Source organism: Acanthopagrus latus, chromosome 4, assembly GCF_904848185.1.
Source record: "Acanthopagrus latus isolate v.2019 chromosome 4, fAcaLat1.1, whole genome shotgun sequence".
In the NCBI taxonomy this organism is placed as follows: Eukaryota; Metazoa; Chordata; class Actinopteri; order Spariformes; family Sparidae; genus Acanthopagrus; species Acanthopagrus latus.
The window spans coordinates 34,908,020-34,927,683 of record NC_051042.1 but is presented as its reverse complement, the minus strand read 5'-3'; the positions used below and the strand labels follow the sequence as shown (position 1 = coordinate 34,927,683).

The 19,664-nt window shown below is 46.2% G+C and overlaps 1 protein-coding gene across 2 annotated transcripts in view; it reads left to right on the top strand.

Moving 5' to 3' along the window:
- Positions 1–7,844: 7,844 nt before the first annotated feature.
- The window catches only part of LOC119018659 (nuclear receptor ROR-alpha A-like), a 50,645-nt gene continuing 38,825 nt past the window's right edge, over positions 7,845–19,664 (top strand). Inside the window, exon 1 of one of the 2 annotated variants that reach the window (XM_037096498.1) lies at positions 7,845–8,328. In XM_037096498.1, coding sequence (XP_036952393.1) covers positions 8,151–8,328 — 178 coding nt within the window. In that variant the 5' untranslated portion in view covers positions 7,845–8,150. The remainder of the gene's footprint in view (positions 8,329–19,664) is intronic. The other variant, XM_037096497.1, reaches the window with a different exon arrangement.

Here is a 19,664-nt window from a genome sequence, read left to right as displayed (position 1 = left end):
AGCCCTGTGGGGGCCTGCGGGGGCCCTGCGAGGCCTCGGTGCCTGACTGGGCTCCAGCGAGCAGCCGGCTGACAGCTCTGCTGCAGAAGATGAATCCTGGGTGGCTGACCTGCTTCAGCCTGCGTCCTCATTACAGTGAGAGGAGACTTCAGATGAACAGCAGGATCAGGGATGAAGGTGTTCTGCTCTTTTATTTTCACCTTCATCAGTATAAGTATCCAATGACTGAGGGATCAGCTGTAGACTGTGATGATGTGTTTGAACTATGTAGCCTGATATTTATGTTTAATGGCAGTTTTTGAATCTCATCATCTTATACAAAATGGTGATGTTGGTTTTAGTTCTGTACAGTGAATTTGTCATGAAGTGTATTTATATTGGAATGTGATCAGCACGTGATTATTCAAAGAAAACACAGATTGAATTTGATGAAGCTATATGTGTAGCTCCTTGTTTTTAGTGTAACTGTTAATAAGATCATGTCAGTCATCTTCTGGTGTGTGCAGGAATATTGATTTCATAATATTTTTATACAGTTGGAGACAGATGACAAGGTAAGAATGAAGACTGTTGAATTAAAGTGGAAAAAGCATGAAATGCAGCAGTGATAAATGAAAGAGTAACAGGCATCAGTTCATCCACATCAACAACATCACCTCCTCCACCTCTCGTCCGTCCCCAGGTGTCCCTCAGGGTTCAGTGCTTGGTCCACTTCTCTTCATCCTCCACATGTTTCTCTCTGGCAACATCACACGCCATCATGGGCTCCTCTTCCACCGTTACGCTGATGACGTCCAGCTCTACATCTCAATCAAATCACCACAACTGCCTTCCTCCACCTCAAGTTCAAAGCCCGTCTCCACCCATCACTCTCCACCTCTGCTGCAGAAAACCTGATCCACACTTACATCTCGTCCAGAACTGATTACTGCGACAGCATCCTCCACTGCACACCTTCCACTCTCTTGCAGGCCAATAAGTCCAGAACCCTCACCTACACCTGTGACCACATCACCTCTGTCCTCAGGAAGCTCCACTCCTCCTCAGTCATAAAGTCCTCCACAGCAGGCCCCAACCCCACCTGTAGCCTCCGTTCCTCCGATGCAAACCTCTGAGCAGGATCGAGCACCGGACCTGGAGCGACAGAACCTGCTCAGTAGCTGCCGTCGTCCCCGAACACACCAGAGAGCGTCCAGACCTCACAACCCCCAAAACACCAACACTCACCTTTTTAAAAACAGCTTTTCATGTGATGCTTCAATTATTCTGCTTTTTAAGCTGTAGAATATCTTCGTTTACCTTGAAAAGCGCTTTATAATATAAATGTATTGATGTCATTATTTCTTATTAGTACCAGTCACAGTTAAATCAAAGGAGACGCTGTCGGTGGAGATTGAAGAATTCTTCTGAACGTCTTCACTGAATCCTTCAGCCCGACTTCCTCTCCTCCTCCACCGTCCAACACTTCTCCTCCGAGTCGGAGCAGTTTGCAGAAAATGCAAATTAATGCAGTGTGTCTTATTAAAATGCATCCCGTTAAAAAGAAAGGAAATATTCAGTGAGTGCTAATGCGCAACATTATAATTTTAAAACTTGCCTTTGTAGTTTGTGTTTCATCAGGGCCGGGTGTGATGAAATGATTGTGACACTTTATTAGTGATTCATGTGAGATGAGAGTGGAGAGCGACGCAGATGCTTCGGTTTCATTACAGGAACGTCGGAGCAGCTTTTTATCTCAACCACACTGAGTTTAACAGTCAAGTGAACAACAGACTGCACGAAGAGCCGAATCCTCAACATCTGTCTTTCATTAAACCACAATGTTGATCCCCTTTAATGTTTCCTCGTAATCTGTGAAGCAAATTCTATAAATCTACGGAGAGATTCACAGGAAACTCTTCCTGCTGCTGCTGCTGCTGCACATCACTGTGAGCTGCAGCAGAAACACTCCTTCACTCTGTGGAGACATTACACATAATTTAATACAGCTACACTTTTATTACAGCAGTTGTTGGTTGATATAAACATGTTTAAGGTAACTTCATCTGTCGAGCACGACTGACCTGCTCCACCTGGGGGCGTCGCTTCTCTAACACACTTTGTGGTCTTGAACATTTATTATTATTTAATGTTGAGTGTTTCAGATAATGTCACGTCACAATCTGAGCTCAGATTCTTTCTTCTGTTCCAGGAAAGCAGCTCCAGACAGAATCTATATCAGTCATCGATCAATGGACGAATCAATCCTCCTCCTCTCCTCCACCTGAGGATACAAAGTCCTCCTCTCCTCCTCCTGAGGATATAAAGTCCTCCTCTCCTCCTCCTGAGGATATAAAGTCCTCCTCTCCTCCTCCTGAGGATATAAAATCATCTTCTCCTCCTCCTGATGATGTAAAGTCCTCCTCTCCTCCTCCTGAGGATATAAAATCATCTTCTCCTCCACCTGAGGATATAAAGTCCTCCTCTCCTCCTCCTGAGGATATAAAGTCCTCCTCTCCTCCTCCTGATGATATAAAGTCCTCCTCTCCTCCTCCTGATGATATAAAGTCCTCTCTCCTCGGGAAGTCCCTCCTCCTCCTGATGATATAAAGTCCTCCTCTCCTCCTCCTGATGATATAAAGTCCTCCTCTCCTCCTCCTGATGATATAAAATCATCTTCTCCTCCTCCTGAGGATATAAAGTCCTCCTCTCCTCCTCCTGAGGATATAAAGTCCTCCTCTCCTCCTTCTGAGGATATAAAGTCCTCCTCTCCTCCTCCTGATGATATAAAGTCCTCCTCTCCTCCTCCTGATGATATAAAGTCCTCCTCTCCTCCTCCTGATGATATAAAATCATCTTCTCCTCCTCCTGAGGATATAAAGTCCTCCTCTCCTCCTCCTGAGGATATAAAGTCCTCCTCTCCTCCTTCTGAGGATATAAAGTCCTCCTCTCCTCCTCCTGATGATATAAAGTCCTCCTCTCCTCCTCCTGAGGATATAAAGTCCTCCTCTCCTCCTCCTGAGGATATAAAATCATCTTCTCCTCCTCCTGATGATATAAAGTCTTCCTCTCCTTCTCCCGATGATATAAAGTCTTCCTCTCCTCCTCCTGATGATATAAAATCATCTTCTCCTCCTCCTGATGATATAAAGTCCTCCTCTCCTCCTCCTGATGATATAAAGTCCTCCTCTCCTCCTCCTGAGGATATAAAATCATCTTCTCCTCCTCCTGAGGATATAAAGTCCTCCTCTCCTCCTCCTGAGGATATAAAGTCCTCCTCTCCTCCTCCTGATGATATAAAGTCCTCCTCTCCTCCTCCTGATGATATAAAGTCCTCCTCTCCTCCTCCTGATGATATAAAGTCCTCCTCTCCTCCTCCTGATGATATAAAGTCAAGGTGCGGTGGAGTTCATGATGTAAACTTTCATTTTATCACTTTAAATGTACAAAACTTAATAATAAAGACTTTAAAAACATTGAATCATTTAACAAACAGATAATAAACACATCGACTGACTCACTCTTTGACAAAATGAACTCAAATAAATGAATATTGAAATATAAATAAATTGATAAATAAATATGAATAAAACACTTGAAGTGAACTTTTTAGTCCGAATGATTCTTTGCGTTATGTTTTGGTGCAGGTTTGTGTCTTTGAGAGTAAAGATCAGTTTCAGAGTCGTGTTTCCCTCCGTGTGTTCACTGTTTCACCCTCCTGATGTGAAGCTGCTTCTGATGAGAGTCGAGATATTCAGCCGAGCGGCTTCACCGTGTCCAGACTCAATAATTCATGCTTACAGAGCAGCGCTGAATTATTGAACTGAGCTGTTAGTCCGATGATCACACACACACACACACACACACACACACACACACACACACACACACACACACACACACACACACACACAGATTCAGAGCAGACGTCTGATCTTCTATCAGCTCAGCTCTGATTGATCGAGCAGCTGATCAGAAACAGCTTCACCATCATCTGTACTTTTACTCACGTCTTATATTAAAATACAATCTTGAGATATTTTGTACGTCACTTTTATATTACTGTCTTTTTTCTTTCTGGTACTTTATATTTTCTAGTTACTTTGTGGATCCAGATTAATAGTAGAAATAACATTTTTACTACATTAATGTCAACAAAACCTCCCAGCAGCACATTAAAATTGAGAATTATGATCCAATAATAAATGTTATTCTGAAATGTGGCATTCTGCAAAACACTGCTCATCCTGACAGAACCATGAGTAACAAGTATGATGTCCACACTGTTTTAATCCTTCCATGGATTGACTGAGGTTTGCACTCCACTCATGTTCCCTCTGAGATGTGGATCAGTGGACATATAAAGTAGCAGAAAATGGAAATATAACATTTTCAGAGCTAACACAGCGTCTCCTCGCCTCTCTCAACACGACGCAGCTGCTGACTGAATTCAAACTGGATTCATCTGTCTGCTACGTTTGACTCTCTGTGAATATGAATATGAATCCCATGAAGAGTCTGAATCTCCTCACACGTGTTGTTGGTATCGCAGCTGATGTATCAACCATCACTGTTGGTCCTTCATCACTGTGGACACACACCTGCTGCTGTAAACACCTGTGGTGGAAGGTGACATATTTACTCAACTTCAACTTCTAGGTACTTTTTTAAAAATTATTTTTTGATTATGTAGTTTCTATGTAAATGCATGAGCTTTCTTGTAACAGAGTATTTCTACACTGTTGCAGTTCTACTTTTTACTCTGATTACTTCTTCCAACTCTGCCAAACACTCACTCGAGCGCCAAATGTGCTGAAAATAGTCCCCAACAAACTGAACTGTTTCCTCCTGTTTGTTTGATAAAAACTACAGTGAGCAGCTGTTTGAGGAAATTATTGATCCTTTTGAAACATGAAACTGAACGTTTGTGACAAATGATTGGTCTGAAGTCTTTATAAGACCAGGACCGGGGTCACACTTACAACCAGTGTTTGTGGTGTAAATCTCAGCCGGCAGTTTGGTTCGAACATACAGAGAGTTTCCTCGTCCTTCATGTGTTGGTTCATGTCTGGATTCCTGCAGCTGGTATCTCCTCTGCACATCTGACCCCTCTGACCTGCCGTACTAAGATCCCTGCACTCGAGCCGGCTGAACTCGGCGCTGGTATGTGAGTCTGCACCGACAGACGATGCTGTTTCTGAGGCTCAGATTAACCCTTGAAGACACAGTGTTAGCACCGGGTGTTAGCGCCGGTTGTTAGCACCAGGTGAGAGACACAGTTCACTCAGGAAGAAGAATCAGTCTCTAATCACACGACCATGTTGTCAAGATGTGAAGAAACTAACCTTGTTAATATTTAAGTAACAGCTTCCATGTGACCGCTGTGTCTCACTTATGTGCTGTTAAAACCAGCTATTTTTCATGACAAGGCTGAACATCTCCATCTGTGATCGTGGCGACCAAATCAGGTATTTTTATCCAAAGCCTAACCTGAGCATCGGCACGCTGCTGTGACAAGACAGAAATTCAGTTCAACATAAAGAATCTTAAAGTTTGAACTTGATTTGATTTGAGTCAACGTTTATTCTTCGGTCTGATGAGCGTGTGCAGTCGTCAACCAGCCGGTGAGGAAACTGAACTCAAGTGACCGGACACCATCTTTATTCAGTTCTTATCAAACATTAATGTTCTCTCACACACACAAGTCACCTCCCAAAGCATTCTGGGTAAAACAGGCAAAGCAAGGACACTTCAGAGCATTTGGACCAACTTGGCTAAATCTGAACTTTTAGTCAGGATGGAACTGATCATGATTCAGATACTGAAACATCAGCTGTAAAATAAACTCCTCTTACTCTTACACACGTGTGTGTGTGAGTGTGTGAGTGTGTGTGTGTGTGTGTGTGTGTGTGTGTGTGTGTGAGTGTGAGAGTGTGTGTGTGTTCCTTGTGAGTTGAGTTTCAGAGGGTGAGGCAGCAGGTACAACTAAATACAGTTTTAATCACACCTGTCTGCCTCACACCTGTCTGCCTCACACCTGTCTGCCTCACACCTGTCTGCATCACACCTGTCTGCATCACACCTGTCTGCCTCACACCTGTCTGCCTCACACCTGTCTGCCTCACACCTGTCTGCCTCACACCTGTCTGCGTCACACCTGTCTGCGTCACACCTGTCTGCGTCACACCTGTCTGCCTCACACCTGTCTGCCTCACACCTGTCTGCATCACACCTGTCTGCCTCACACCTGTCTGCGTCACACCTGTCTGCCTCACACCTGTCTGCCTCACACCTGTCTGCATCACACCTGTCTGCATCACACCTGTCTGCCTCACACCTGTCTGCGTCACACCTGTCTGCCTCACACCTGTCTGCCTCACACCTGTCTGCATCACACCTGTCTGCATCACACCTGTCTGCGTCACACCTGTCTGCGTCACACCTGTCTGTGCCTGCTGACCTCCTGCATCGTAAAGATAACTCAGTCAGAGGAGCCTGTTGGGTTGAACTCTGGCCTGTAATGAGTTCAGTCCTCACCATCACAAATAAGAACACCTGTGTGCAACCTGCTAAATAACCTGGTTAAGACTCTAATAGGAAAATTCCCTCAAGAAGCTTTAGAGCCCGTTTGAGACGCTTTAAAGGAAACGGTGGTTCTGAAACCTTCTCGAGAGCCTCTGGAACCACCTGGAGATGGTTCACTGATGGAGCCTGAGGAGCTTCTGAGACCTCGTGATAACCTGTTACAGCACCAGATCAGAGCTGAACAAGAGTCCTCTGATCTGAGTCCGTGTGAGGCAGGTGGACGGTTCTGTTCGCTGAGATGGAAATGAGTTAACGTGAGCGCTCCTGAGGCTTTTCACTGCAGGCGAACCAAGACTGCCCGCCGCTTCAGTCCTCATCGCAGCTCTAAATAATCCTCGTATTCAGCTCTTTTTATTTCATCTCAACTAATTAAAGTGATGAAATCTTGAGCAACATCCTCGATTTAAAATGTTCCAGGCACTCTGAAGCTTCTGGCAAGAAGGAAATCAGTGATAGAAAAAAGGCAGATGATGAAAAGGTGGAGAGGGAGGCGGCAACACGACCGGCAGCAGGACAGAGTCCAGGACCCAAGGAAGACCAGGACAGGCCTGATCCAGGACTGAAGGAAGACCAGGACAGGCCTGATCCAGGACCGAAGGAAGACCAGGACAGGCCTGATCCAGGACCGAAGGAAGACCAGGACAGGCCTGATCCAGGACCCAAGGAAGACCGGGACAGGCCTGATCCAGGACCCAAGGAAGACCGGGACAGGCCTGATCCAGGACCCAAGGAAGACCAGGACAGGCCTGATCCAGGACCCAAGGAAGACCAGGACAGGCCTGATCCAGCTGTAGGCCTGCAGCTGAGGATCATCTGCCTCATTTCATCAGTTGTTTTGTTTATAAAATGTCACAAAATAAAGACATTTTATTTAACAAACAAACCAAATGTTTGTAAACATGCTTTAAAAAGTGCAATTCAAATAGTTTCTTCTTCTTCTTCTTCTTCTTCTTCTTCTTCTTCTTCTTCTTCTTCTTCTTCTCATTATTATTATTATTATCATATCAATGTATCTGCCTCCTTTTTTCATCAGTTTAGGAATAATAAAATAAAACTACAGTTCACAGATGCACATTTAGTTTTAGAGGTTTTAAATAATCTCATTGATCCGGTTCGTCCCGTCAGAACCTCACGAGTTTCTTTAATGTACTTAATGACCCGTGATGAGCTGGAGGGGCTCCGGGTCAGACGGTGCAGCAGGACAGGATCATGTTCTGTGTCCGACCCAGAAGCAGCCTCACGGGTTCTGCTGCAGCAGGTTCTGTCTCGTGGTGTCACAGATCCCTGCAGCTCGTTCTGTCCTTCAGTATCTGGGACCGGAGCTTTTAGTTGCTGACAGTCTTTGGACCGGATTTGTTGGTGGGTCCCGTCCGGTCCTCGGCCTCCAGGGAGCGCAGCCCCGCTCCGCACAGCGCCGCCCTCCCTCCCTCTCCGCCCGGCTTCTTCTCCTCCACACGGCGCACAGCAGCAGCAGCGCTTCTCCCGCTGCTCGCACACCGCGCTCCGCCGGCTGGTCCCAGGCTCGGTTCTGTTCTCCTGACTGGATTTTGTTCGTGTTTTTTGGAGTTAGTTTTATCGGTGCACGGATGGAGACTTCCACGCAGGATTCGGTGAGCGATCCGGGCAGGAGCGGCTCTGAGCCCGCTGCGCCGGTCACGGAGACGCCGGCGAGTCTGGAGAGTCAGCGGGGCGGAGAGCGGCTGACTCCGGCGAGGAGGCTCAGCAGCTCCGGGTCCAGCTCCTCCGGATCCGGCTGCAGCAAAGGTCAGAACTCAGCACACACACACACACACACACACACACACACACACACACACACACACACACACACACACACACACACACACACACACACACGGCTCTGTGTGACACTTGTACGCGGCAGTTTGTCTCCTGTAGTCGGACAGTGAGACAGCTGACAGCCGCTGACTGCAGCCGGAGAAGTTTGATTTAATGAATGAAGAGATGGAATAATTAACAACTGTATAACTGTATAATAATAATAATTAACAGCATATTAATAATTAACAGGTGTTTTGTTGTTCCTCCTGTTTGTGTCAGAAGTTTGGTTGGAGGAGCTGCGGGATCAGCTGGAGCTGAATCGATTAGCTGATTAGTTTTAGCCTTAAACTGATAATTAATGTAATATTGTTCCTGCTCCTCAGTCAGAGGTTCTGATGCTCTCGGTCAGAACTTCATGTCTTTGGGTTTTGGACGGTTGGTGACATAAAACAAGAACTGTGACGACGAGTAATGTTCAAACATCTCATATAAACTGACTGATGGATGAAAAGCAGGGCAGTGCTGGCTCAAAGGTCAGAGAGGCGAGTTTAAACTCCTTCATTACCACCACTGACGTGCCCTTGAGCAAGGCCTCTGACCCCAGCCTCAGTGGATCAGCTCGGTGGCTGCAGGTCCGACTGTGACCACGGCAGCACTCTCTCTGAACTCTCACTGAAGACATACATGAAAACAAATTACAGAAAGACCCACTGATGATGGAAATGATTAGCTGCAGTCCTGATTTGAACCCGACTGTGAGCCGGACCTGATCACCATCATCAGGTTCTGGAGTCTGAACGGGATCAAATCCTGCAGCAGGTTCAACATCTGGTGGGAGACTGAAACCAGACGAGGCTGCTGGAGCAGCGGCTCAGTGAGCACGATGTGTTCATGTGCACTGTTAGTGATAAACCCAGAAACAGGCTCTGTGAGTAAATGTTGTGTTCATGAGCATGGGACCGGTTCCGGTCCAGTGCAGCGATGATGATGAGGAGTCACATCTGGCTCCTTCACACTGTGGGAAAGAATTTTATGTTTCTGCAAACATCAAACTAATATTTCTGTTTCACATTACATGTGGACAAAACCAGACATTACAACACAAAACATGAGCTGACACCGGGCCGGACCTGGAGAACCGGGTCGAGTCAAGGCTGAGAACTGAACCTGAGAAACAGTTCAACATGTCAACATCTGTCTGCCGACCGGGCTGCATCTGTTTCTATTTACTGACATTTTATAGACGACACCAAAATAAACATAATCAATAGTTGTGACCACACACACACACACACACACACACACACACACACACACACACACACAGACTCATTGGGTTTGTTACGTAACAGCTGTTGACGGTGGAAATACCCACAGTGAGTGTTTGAGCTGTGAGGAAACAGACGAGTGAACGCTGAGAGAGAAATGAGACGACACCAGAGATCAGCGGGTCACACGATGCTTTCAGGGACACCTCGTAATCTCAAGAAGCCGTTCAGAGTGTGAAATCAGCTCCTCGTCGTCTCAGATGAGCCACAGAGGCTCGTAGAGAAACTGAGGTGGAAGACGAGCGTCTGCTTCAGTGAACGCAGTAATTCTGCAGTGTGAAATACTCTGTAGTAAGTAACCAGTTATATATTAGTTAAGAATTTTAAAGTACTTTACGTCCGGCCTCTGATCCTGCCGCCTGCTGCGTCACTGTGACATCTTCTTGAGAGCTGCTGGTCATCTCTCATCAACACTGTGAGTGTTTTGGCAGTGCAGAGACGTCCTGAGAAGAGTTTGTGTCTAAAAGTTACTTTACAGAGTGAAATCAAACAGACACAATGAGGATTCATGTCCGAGGCTGCAGGGAGCAGATCTGACCTCTGACCTGCGTCTCCTGACGAGACGCCCTGCAGCTGAACGAGCTCGTTCAAACTCATGTGAGGACAGTTTTCTCTCTAAAACAGTCAATCAGGCATCTGAAGGAGGACAAATAAAAGCATCAGTGAGTTTCCTCCAAAGATCGTTAAGACTGTTTATTCTTAACATCATTATGTCCACAAACGTTTGTCAAGAAAACTTTTTATCACTTCTTTTTACTTTCAGGTCAGAAACTCTTTGAAATGAATAAAAAGTGTGCTTTGAATAAAGTATTGTGTAAATGAGGGGAATGGTTTCCTGTCAGCTCAGCTTCAGTTTACAGGATCGTTTTGTCTGACGGCACTTGAAGGCAGCGTGTGTGTTATGTAAGAGGAGACTGAGTGACACCAACCTGCAGGACAACAAACTTGATTCATGAAACTGAAGTATGACAGACAAACTCAGAGCTCTTCAGCACGTCGTCGTGTCCGAACAGGAAGTGTCCTCGCTTGATAAAATAAGAGCACGTCTGTTGTCTTGGTGTCGGCAGCGTCTGTGTCCTCTCATCGCTCTGATGATGTCGTGTCCTCACTTGTTTTGTTTCTCGTCTTCCTCTCCTCCGGGACGTGACGAGCTCGTCCTCCTCTTTCTTCCTCCTCCAGCATCATTACAAGCAATAAATCTGAACCTCGGTCTTCTCCTCTCAGAGTTTCTCGTGTCGTCTGGTGTTTGTGGATCATGAAGGTGTTTATTCGTGAACGATTCTGTGATTCTGTTTCCCATCAGTTGCTCTCGGTGTCGTTGAATCCGACGCTGAAGCTACAAAGAAAGTTCAAAGAGAATTCAAACGTCTTTTCTGATCCCTGGTTCAGAAAGTAGGACTGAGATTCTCCTCTGAGTTTGTGACTCTCTGACCTCCACAGACTCCGGTCAGGTCAAAAGTCACACTCTGTTTAACCCTGCTGCAGCTCGGGCAGACCTCAGATCAGGTTTTGTTGCTTTGCGAGCGGCTAAATGTGAAGGTGTGACCCAGTTGGAAGAGTTTGACTAAGTGGGTGACGCTGTGCTCAGCGTGTGACTGGTGTGAAGTTATTTCGGCCGGCTGCTCCCTGGTGGCTGTGGTTCAGATGCTGCAGGAGGTTTGGTGTGTTTCAGCTGAAGTAAAACTCCACAGGGAGCCGCTGATGATTTACTCTCTCCTTATTTCATACAAAGAAGAAACACAGTCAGAGGATTTGGGGGTTCTTGGTGGTTTGCAGTTCAGCAGAGTTTCTCTTGAAGCTCAGTGTCTGGTGAAAAATATTTCTGTTTTTACATTTTTTTACACTTGAAGTTGAATTTGGTTCAACTTGATTCTGTTGTTCTGTGTTTGTGCCGGTGCTGCTGACAGCTGACGTCCGTCTGTCACGAGTTCATGTCGACTGAACCTTAAAGATAAAATATGAAGGATTAACACATGAAAACAACTCGACCTTCGTTCTGCGTGTTGTTGAGAACGACGTTCCAACACCATCTTCACTCCGCTCCTCATCTGTAGAAGTCGTTCTTCAGGTTATCTGCTGAGCTCCTCCTCCAGACTCCTGCATGCAGGGAATCACTCCGCTCTCATCATAATGACCTGTCTGGTCTGAAGCCAGCTGTTAATTAGCATGTTGATGGCTCCTTTGTTTGGCCCAACACGTCTTGTTTCTCCCCGATAGAGACAGAAGAGTGCTGTCATGTGCTCGTCTCTGTCAGAAGTGGATCCGGCTGCCGGATCAGAACAGTTTACTGCTCACATCTGACCTGAAGGAGATCAGCTGATATTCCCGGTGTAACAACTGAATGAACGAAAAGTTTGGATCTGATTCGTCAACAGTCTGACTCTTTACAAAACCACCAAAATAAAGTTTATTAACAGCCACAAGGTTTTTCTTTCACTCCAAAGATATGTCTGAAAACATTATTAACACTGTGAATTTAGTCTTTTTTAAACGTCCTCCTCCTCCTCCTCCTCTCTGACAGGCGGCCGACCCAACTGCAAATATCAATTAGTGTGAAAGCGAGCGGCTCCTGGTTGGACTCTGCTCTGGTCCAGATGCTGAGGTGTGGCGGGTGGAGGAGAATAAGACGAGAAGGTTTCCTGTGTTTGTCACGTTCGTCACGTCAACGACGGGATTATTAAGAAATGTGACCTCATGTCACACGCAGTCATCTCAGTCCACTCTGCAGGGGGTGATCGTTTAGTTCTAGCTTTTGTTGTTTAGCGATTGATTGATTGACACCAGACGCACGTGTGTGTGTGTGTGTGTGTGTGTGTGTGTGTGTGTGTGTGTGTGTGTGTGGTGTGTTCAGAGAGAAGCTGACAAACTGTAGCTGTCTCTTTAAAAACCTCTGGCTGACTCTGCTTCACTGGAAACCTGCGAATCTGTCACAGCCAATGTTTCCTCCTGCACAGATTAGACAGCTAGCACACACACACACACACACACACACACACACACACACACACACACACACACACACACACACACACACACACACACAGATTATAAAAGTCAGGTACTTCACCATCACATGTTGATGAGTCATAATAACACTATAAATCTGTACGTGCTGTTTTCACCTGATTGAATCTTCGTGCTGTGTTTCTCATGGAGTCGCAGTAAAACGAGTTTTAATGACTGAAGGACTGAAGTTTGTTGCGGTGGTGAAACACAGTGTGCAGGAGATGATGATGTCATCTGTCTGAAACTGTCAGACACACGTCAGACTGAAGGCTTGGAACAGTCGATCAGATCGATCCCATTAATTAAAATGTTGAATCTGAATCATTTCATTCCTCCGACATCGTTGACAGTTTCTGATTTATTTGGAGCTCGAGCAGGTTTGTCGACCGGCTCTTCTACCTTCACAACAGAAGACATTTAGTTCTGTAGTCATGTTTCCTCTCCGCAGCAGCAGAACGTTTGAGCTAGTTGGCGATCAGCTGGAGTCTTTGCGGTGCGTTCAGGTGCAGCTCCTGGTGACACAACAGTCAAGAGATGCTGCTAGGTGAGGCTGGTTTGGTTTGTCGGCGTCTGCTGGATGAATAGATCTTTATTTTGGTGACGCCATCAAGTCAAGTGTGGCCAATTTAGGGGTTTTCTGAAATGTCAGTATTTCACCCAGAGGATGACAACTTGTATCCTGCGTCACACACAGTGTTGTGTGTCTGATTCAGTTCTTGTCGACTCACATTGGCGTCGTCACACAAAACTTCAAACAGAAATGATTTTTATTTTATTTTGATCGTCACTGTTCCGACTCTGTGAGAAAAGACAATGCTGACCTGCTGACTGGATCCAGAACATGTTCTTCATTCAAAACACAACTGAGATCAGGTCAAACACACAAGCGAGTGAAAAACAACCTGCGCTCAGAGAGAAGCTAAGACACCACAGAGCTGAAGCAGCAGAGCTACGTCCTGCCAGACATCCCAGCAACGTCCTACAGAAGAGAGACTCCCATCAGTGTTAGCTGAACGTTGCGCTTATGCTAACAAGCACACTGTGGTAGTGAGCGTGTTAGCGTTAGCATTTAGCCCAAAGCTGCTGCTCCTCACACAGTTTCACTCCGAGCACTTTATAGATTTTGTGGTTGTTTTAAATATTATTCTGATTGTTCTGTGTGTTTGTGTGTGTGTGTTGATGAGCTGTGTGTGTGTGTGTGTGTGTGTGTGTGTGTGTGTGTGTGTGTGTTCAGGTGAAGTTCCCCTGCAGGATTAAAGTGAGCGATCATTAAACTGCTGTGAATCCTGATCGGCCTCTCTCTGTTCGCTGGAGTCATGCCAGCCGCTGCCTTTGATGTCGGCGCGTTTATTCCGGCGTCGGTGGAGGTGGAGTGGGTGCGGGGGTTGATTTGCATACAAAGCTATTCTCGCTTCCTCTTTGTTCTTGCGCAGAGTGTGAAGAGAGTAATTGTCTTCATCAGTCAGAAGTGTTTATCTCGTTGGTTGGCTGCAGATTCGGCGTGACGTCGAGCGACGGCAGAAAATGCAGAATGGGAAAATTCTGGTGTGGAATTAGTGCTGAAGACGGCGGCATTGTTCTGTCGGAACACTGCGGTGAAACGGTGAGTTAACAGTTCTGACAGAAGCACCGAGGACGCTCTGAACGCAGATGTGTTGTAAAGTCTCGCTTCTGGTTTGACCTCCTGCTGTTTCTGCTTGATCTCAGGAATTTCTTATTTTCTCTCCGTGCACACCACAGCTCAGCAGAATCTCAAATTCAAATAGTAATTACTTGTAATTAGGAACCATCACATTCACTAACCTTTAACCATCCAGCATCTTTCTCAGTCTCTCCAACAACTTCCACTCATGATGCATGAACCGGACTCTACAGCACCAGGCCTGCAGTCACCCAGCCAAACACACTTCAGACAAGAAACACACATCTGAAGCAGCCGTAAAGAAATGTGAATCCAAACATGAAAAGACGACTGTAGGAAAGGTGTGTGTGACAGCGATATCTCGTTAAAAATATCCAGCGGTTTCATGATGACAAACGTCTGTGAGCTGGACTCCAGTCGAAATCAAAAACACGTAGCAAACTTCTGAACACAGAACAGAAGAGAAACTTGACTGAACATACATCACTACTCACACACTCTGAGCCTTCAGGGGAATTCTGTTTGCAAAACTGAGAAACATCGTCATCATCAGTCCAAACACACTGTTGCGAACACAGAAAGCAGGACGGTCACTGAAGGCACCGTGAGATGTTCGAGGTGTCCAGACACAGATGAGACTTTGTTAATGGAGGTCAGCCGGCTTTTAATGGAGCGCTGAGATGAAGTTATGACCCCGACCAGCAACTACAGCAGAGAGAGAGAGAGAGAGAGTGTGTGTGTGTGTGTGTGTGTGTGTGTGTGTGTGTGTGTGTGTGTGAGAGAATCCCTGAAGACTCTGAAGCCAAAAGAAAAATGAAAGAAGCTGTTCTGCCTCTGATTATTTTTCTCTGTGTGAATCCACCAGGGAACCACACATGATGCAAAGATGTTTGTTTTTCTATCTGAGATGAAATAATGTGTGGTGTGTGTGTGTGTGTGTGTGTGTGTGTGTGTGTGTGTGTGTGTGTGTGTGTGTGTGTGTGTGTGTGTGTGTGTGTGTGTGAGTGAGTGTTAACAGGCAGGAACACACACATTATAAGAGTGTGTCACCTTGAACACGCTGCTGTAGCAGATGACCAACTGAAGGACACGCTGGTCTGCTCTGTACACACACACACACACACACACACACACACACACACACACACACACACACACACACACACACACACACACACACACACACACACACACACACATCATCTGTCATCATCATGTGGATGTTTGATGGTGTATGTTTACTCCAGAAGCCAGAAGATTACTTTACTGTACATTAGCTGTAAGTCAGCCTCTGAGTGAAGTCAGCACTCAGCAGAGACTCTGGTTCTGGTTCTGGTTCTGGTTCTCTGTCTCCTCTCTGCAACTCCAGTCAGCAGTCAACAGAACAGAACCTGGCTCTGCATCACTGCTGCAGATCAACAGGGGTGAAGAGAAATCATCTTTTTAATCCCACAAGTTACAAAGTCCTCTGTGAGCTGTGCTCATCAGTAACCGGGTCAGAACAGAACCTCCTCCCACTTGTTAAACTTATCAGATCATCAGGCTGTTTCTTTTTCTTTGCTCATGAAGAGTTGAAGTTCTGCAGACTGCTGGTTTCCAACAGGCCTGTAAACTGTAAACCTCCTCAGCATCGTCTCGTCACGCCGGACTGCAGAGAGAGAAACACTGACAGCCAGCAGCTCTTTGAAATGCAAAACTCAAGCTCAGCTCAGATCAAAGCAGCCGATCTGATCTGGAGTCAGTCTGCAGCTCAGACCGCTGCTGTGGTTTGAAGGCGTCAGTGAGCTCACGACGTCTCCTCGTGTCGTCTCCTCGTGTCGTCTCCTCGTGTCGTCTCCTCCTGACGTCTCCTCGTGTCGTCTCCTCGTGACGTCTCCTCTCCTTGTGACGTCTCCTTGTGACGTCTCCTCGTGTCGTCTCCTCCTGACGTCTCCTCCTGACGTCTCCTCGTGTCGTCTCCTCTCCTTGTGACGTCTCCTTGTGACGTCTCCTCGTGTCGTCTCCTCCTGACGTCTCCTCGTGTCGTCTCCTCTCCTTGTGACGTCTCCTTGTGACGTCTCCTCTCCTCGTGACGTCTCCTCCTGACGTCTCCTCGTGACGTCTCCTCTCCTCGTGACGTCTCCTTGTGACGTCTCCTCGTGTCGTCTCCTCCTGACGTCTCCTCCTGACGTCTCCTCCTGACGTCTCCTCGTGTCGTCTCCTCTCCTCGTGACGTCTCCTTGTGACATCTCCTTGTGACGTCTCCTTGTGACGTCTCCTTGTGACGTCTCCTCGTGTCGTCTCCTCCTGACGTCTCCTCCTGACGTCTCCTTGTGTCGTCTCCTCTCCTTGTGACGTCTCCTCGTGTCGTCTCCTCCTGACGTCTCCTCCTGACGTCTCCTTGTGACGTCTCCTCTCCTCGTGACGTCTCCTCGCAAGACAAAAAAACAGATTAATTGCAAAGGTTTGATAAGCGTTTCATAGAAAGGCCCAAACTGGACTGAGTGACTCAGACAGAAGCTGACATGATATTTTGCGGCTGCACACAAAGTTGAAGGAAATGTAAAAACAGGCTGATATTCTTCAGTCGTGTGTTTCATGTTGAGCAGTATTTCACTTGTGTGACTAAATGAACTGATACAAAAGAAGGAAGAAGACCGAGAAGTTCATACAATGTTTTATTGGCTTCTGATGGTTCTCAGTTCGGTCGGTTTCAGATGATTTATGGGTTGTGTAGTTTGTAAAGGTCGGGAAGGTTTCGGCAGGTTCTGGAGGATTTGATGTGGTTCTGGGGAGTTCTGGTGGGAGAGAAGAAGAAACTCTTCAAGGCTTCTCAAATGTCTTGGAGGTATTTTGAGTTTTTTTTTAAGAAGGTTTAAAGAGTTTTGGGGAAGTTTCAATTGTTTTTGATGGTTGTAAAAGAGCCTTTAAAACGTTTGAAGGTTCGGGAGTTGTGAAGCGATCTGAGAGTGTTTTGATGGATTTTTAAAGAGGCGGTTTAAAGACGAGTTGTGAAGCTCACAGCTGCAGTCAGAGGGCGGTGGATGTCACGGAGGCTTTTTGTCGAACCTTACTGAGTTTATACAGGAACACGCTGGTTCGACTGAGGACCAGAAGAAGACTGGACAGTGTTTCTGTGGATACGATCAGTTGGACCATGAATCCTCTCACCTGCTCCTCTGGTGGAGTTTTGATGAATTTGCTTTTCGAGGGTTTTCTAAAACAAGACAGATGTTCACGTCCCTCACAGAGCGGCAGGAAGTCGTCCAGATCAAGCTGAAGTATGGACGTGTACAGTGTGCAGATCAGTTATGGAGCTCTTTGCCTTGTTGTCCTGAAGTGTCAGAGTCCGGCTGAGAGGACGGCGTGGGGGACGTCACACAGCGAGGCCAAAACAGATCACATGACTCTGATCCGACTGTGGTTTGTCTCAGCCAATCAGGAGCCTGCCAGACGTCGGCTTTGACCAATCACTGTCTCCTGGTGGCTTCCCAGGCCCCTGGACCTGCACCTGTAGGCCGTCCATGACCTCATATAGGTGTAACGTTCAGGTGTCCACATACTTTTGGCCTTTTGGTTTAGACTTTTAATTGCTTGCTTCATGTCTGAAGTCCACAGCGTCCTGTTTTATCGGTCCTGTTTACATCTTAAAGTTTCAGAGTCCTCGAGCGTCCGTCGCGTCCTCGGTGGTGACTTTGCTCAGGTGCTCAGGCGCTCACCTTGATCGCCGCTCACCTTTCAGGAGCGCCGCGAAGGACGGCGAAGCGGTGTCGGCGGCCATCTTCCTCTCTGAAAGTGGGATGATATCTGGGCAGCCGGTGATCGATGAGGAGCTTTCTCTCATCCTTTATACCAGCAGGTCGGGGTGAGCTGGTATTCTTAGACTGACCTGACACACACACACACACACACACACACACACACACACACACAGTTGTCTTTGTATAATAATTTCTCTGAAGGAGGTCGTCGTGTCTTCTCTCTGTGAGACGTGTCGGATGGATCCGCCTCTGATGGAGGATTTGTCTTCAGTAACTTTGAGCAAAGTTAACCAAAGTTGAAGAGAAAGTGAAGCCTCACTTTTTTTTCTTCATCTCTCTGTTTCGCCCTCAGGAGCTCAGCAGCTTCTCACAGTATTGATTCATATCTGTTTCCCAGTCGAGATATTTAGGGAGAAAACGCGACATGCAGACTTATGGGATGATTGATGGCACAAAGAGAAAACAATCTACGGAGCCTCTTTAAAGGTCAGAAGGGAACTTTTGTCTTCAGGTGACAAAACTTTACAGACACGATCTTCTGCGTTAGCTGGGTAATAAACTTAATGAGGTTTTGTCCCCTAAACGGAGTCTTCCAGGCATCATTTGATTTATTAGAAGAAAAACAGACAAACACAGATGATTTCTGATTTCTCTTCAAGCTCACAGTAGACGAGTCTTGTTATATATCAGCCATCATTTACACTGTTACCAATATATCTGTAATCCAGTGGCTTATAGGAGAGGAAGAGTCGATGGATGTAAGAGACGAGGAAGCTCCCACAGGAAAGAAATGGTCTGATTAGGAAACAAAGGAAGAGAGAACTTAGATAGTGAAGGAAAACTTGGAGCAAGGAAAATAAGACGCATTTTATAAAAAGAAAGAACACAAAAAGTTGACAAGGAAGGAAGACTCCTAAAGTTACCAAACATACAGGGAAACTTTCCTTTATGGAGGCAGAGAGGAGGAAGAAATTCAGATACAAGGGTGAAAGAGAAGTGTGGAAACTTTCTGTTTAGGGAAGAAGGAAGTGTGTGAGTAAAAACTGGGAAAGGCTCAATGAGTATCCCTGTTACTGAGGAAAGAAGGAGGAATTTTCTAAGATTAATAATTCATGAGACAAGGATTAAAGAAGCATTCTAATGTGGTACAAAGGAGAAAAGATTATTAGGAAGAGGGAAAGAAAGTTTTTCTCCAATAAGGGAGCAAGTAAAGGAAAGATCAATATCAGGAAGCTTTTTGACTAGAGAGCAAGGAACAGAGAAGAAGAAGAAGAAGAAGAAGAAGAAGAAGAAGAAGAAGAAGAAGAAGAAGAAGAAGAAGAAGAAGAAGAAGAATTCCTGATTTCAGTGGAAGGGTGAAGAAAGTTTCCTTCAGAGGAAATGCAGTGGGATGCTTCCTCTATGAAGGGACGGGCGAACGATGCTTCTTATTCAGGGAAGAAGAAGTGAGGAAGACTCCTGAGGAAGGGTGAAGCTACACACCTCCAGCTCCCTCCACCTCCACCTTCTCACTGTCCATGAATCATCAGCTGATGGAACAGAAATAGTTCAAACATTCAATTTCCCAAAGTTAATTTACTCCTCCGAGCAGGAGGCGAGCGG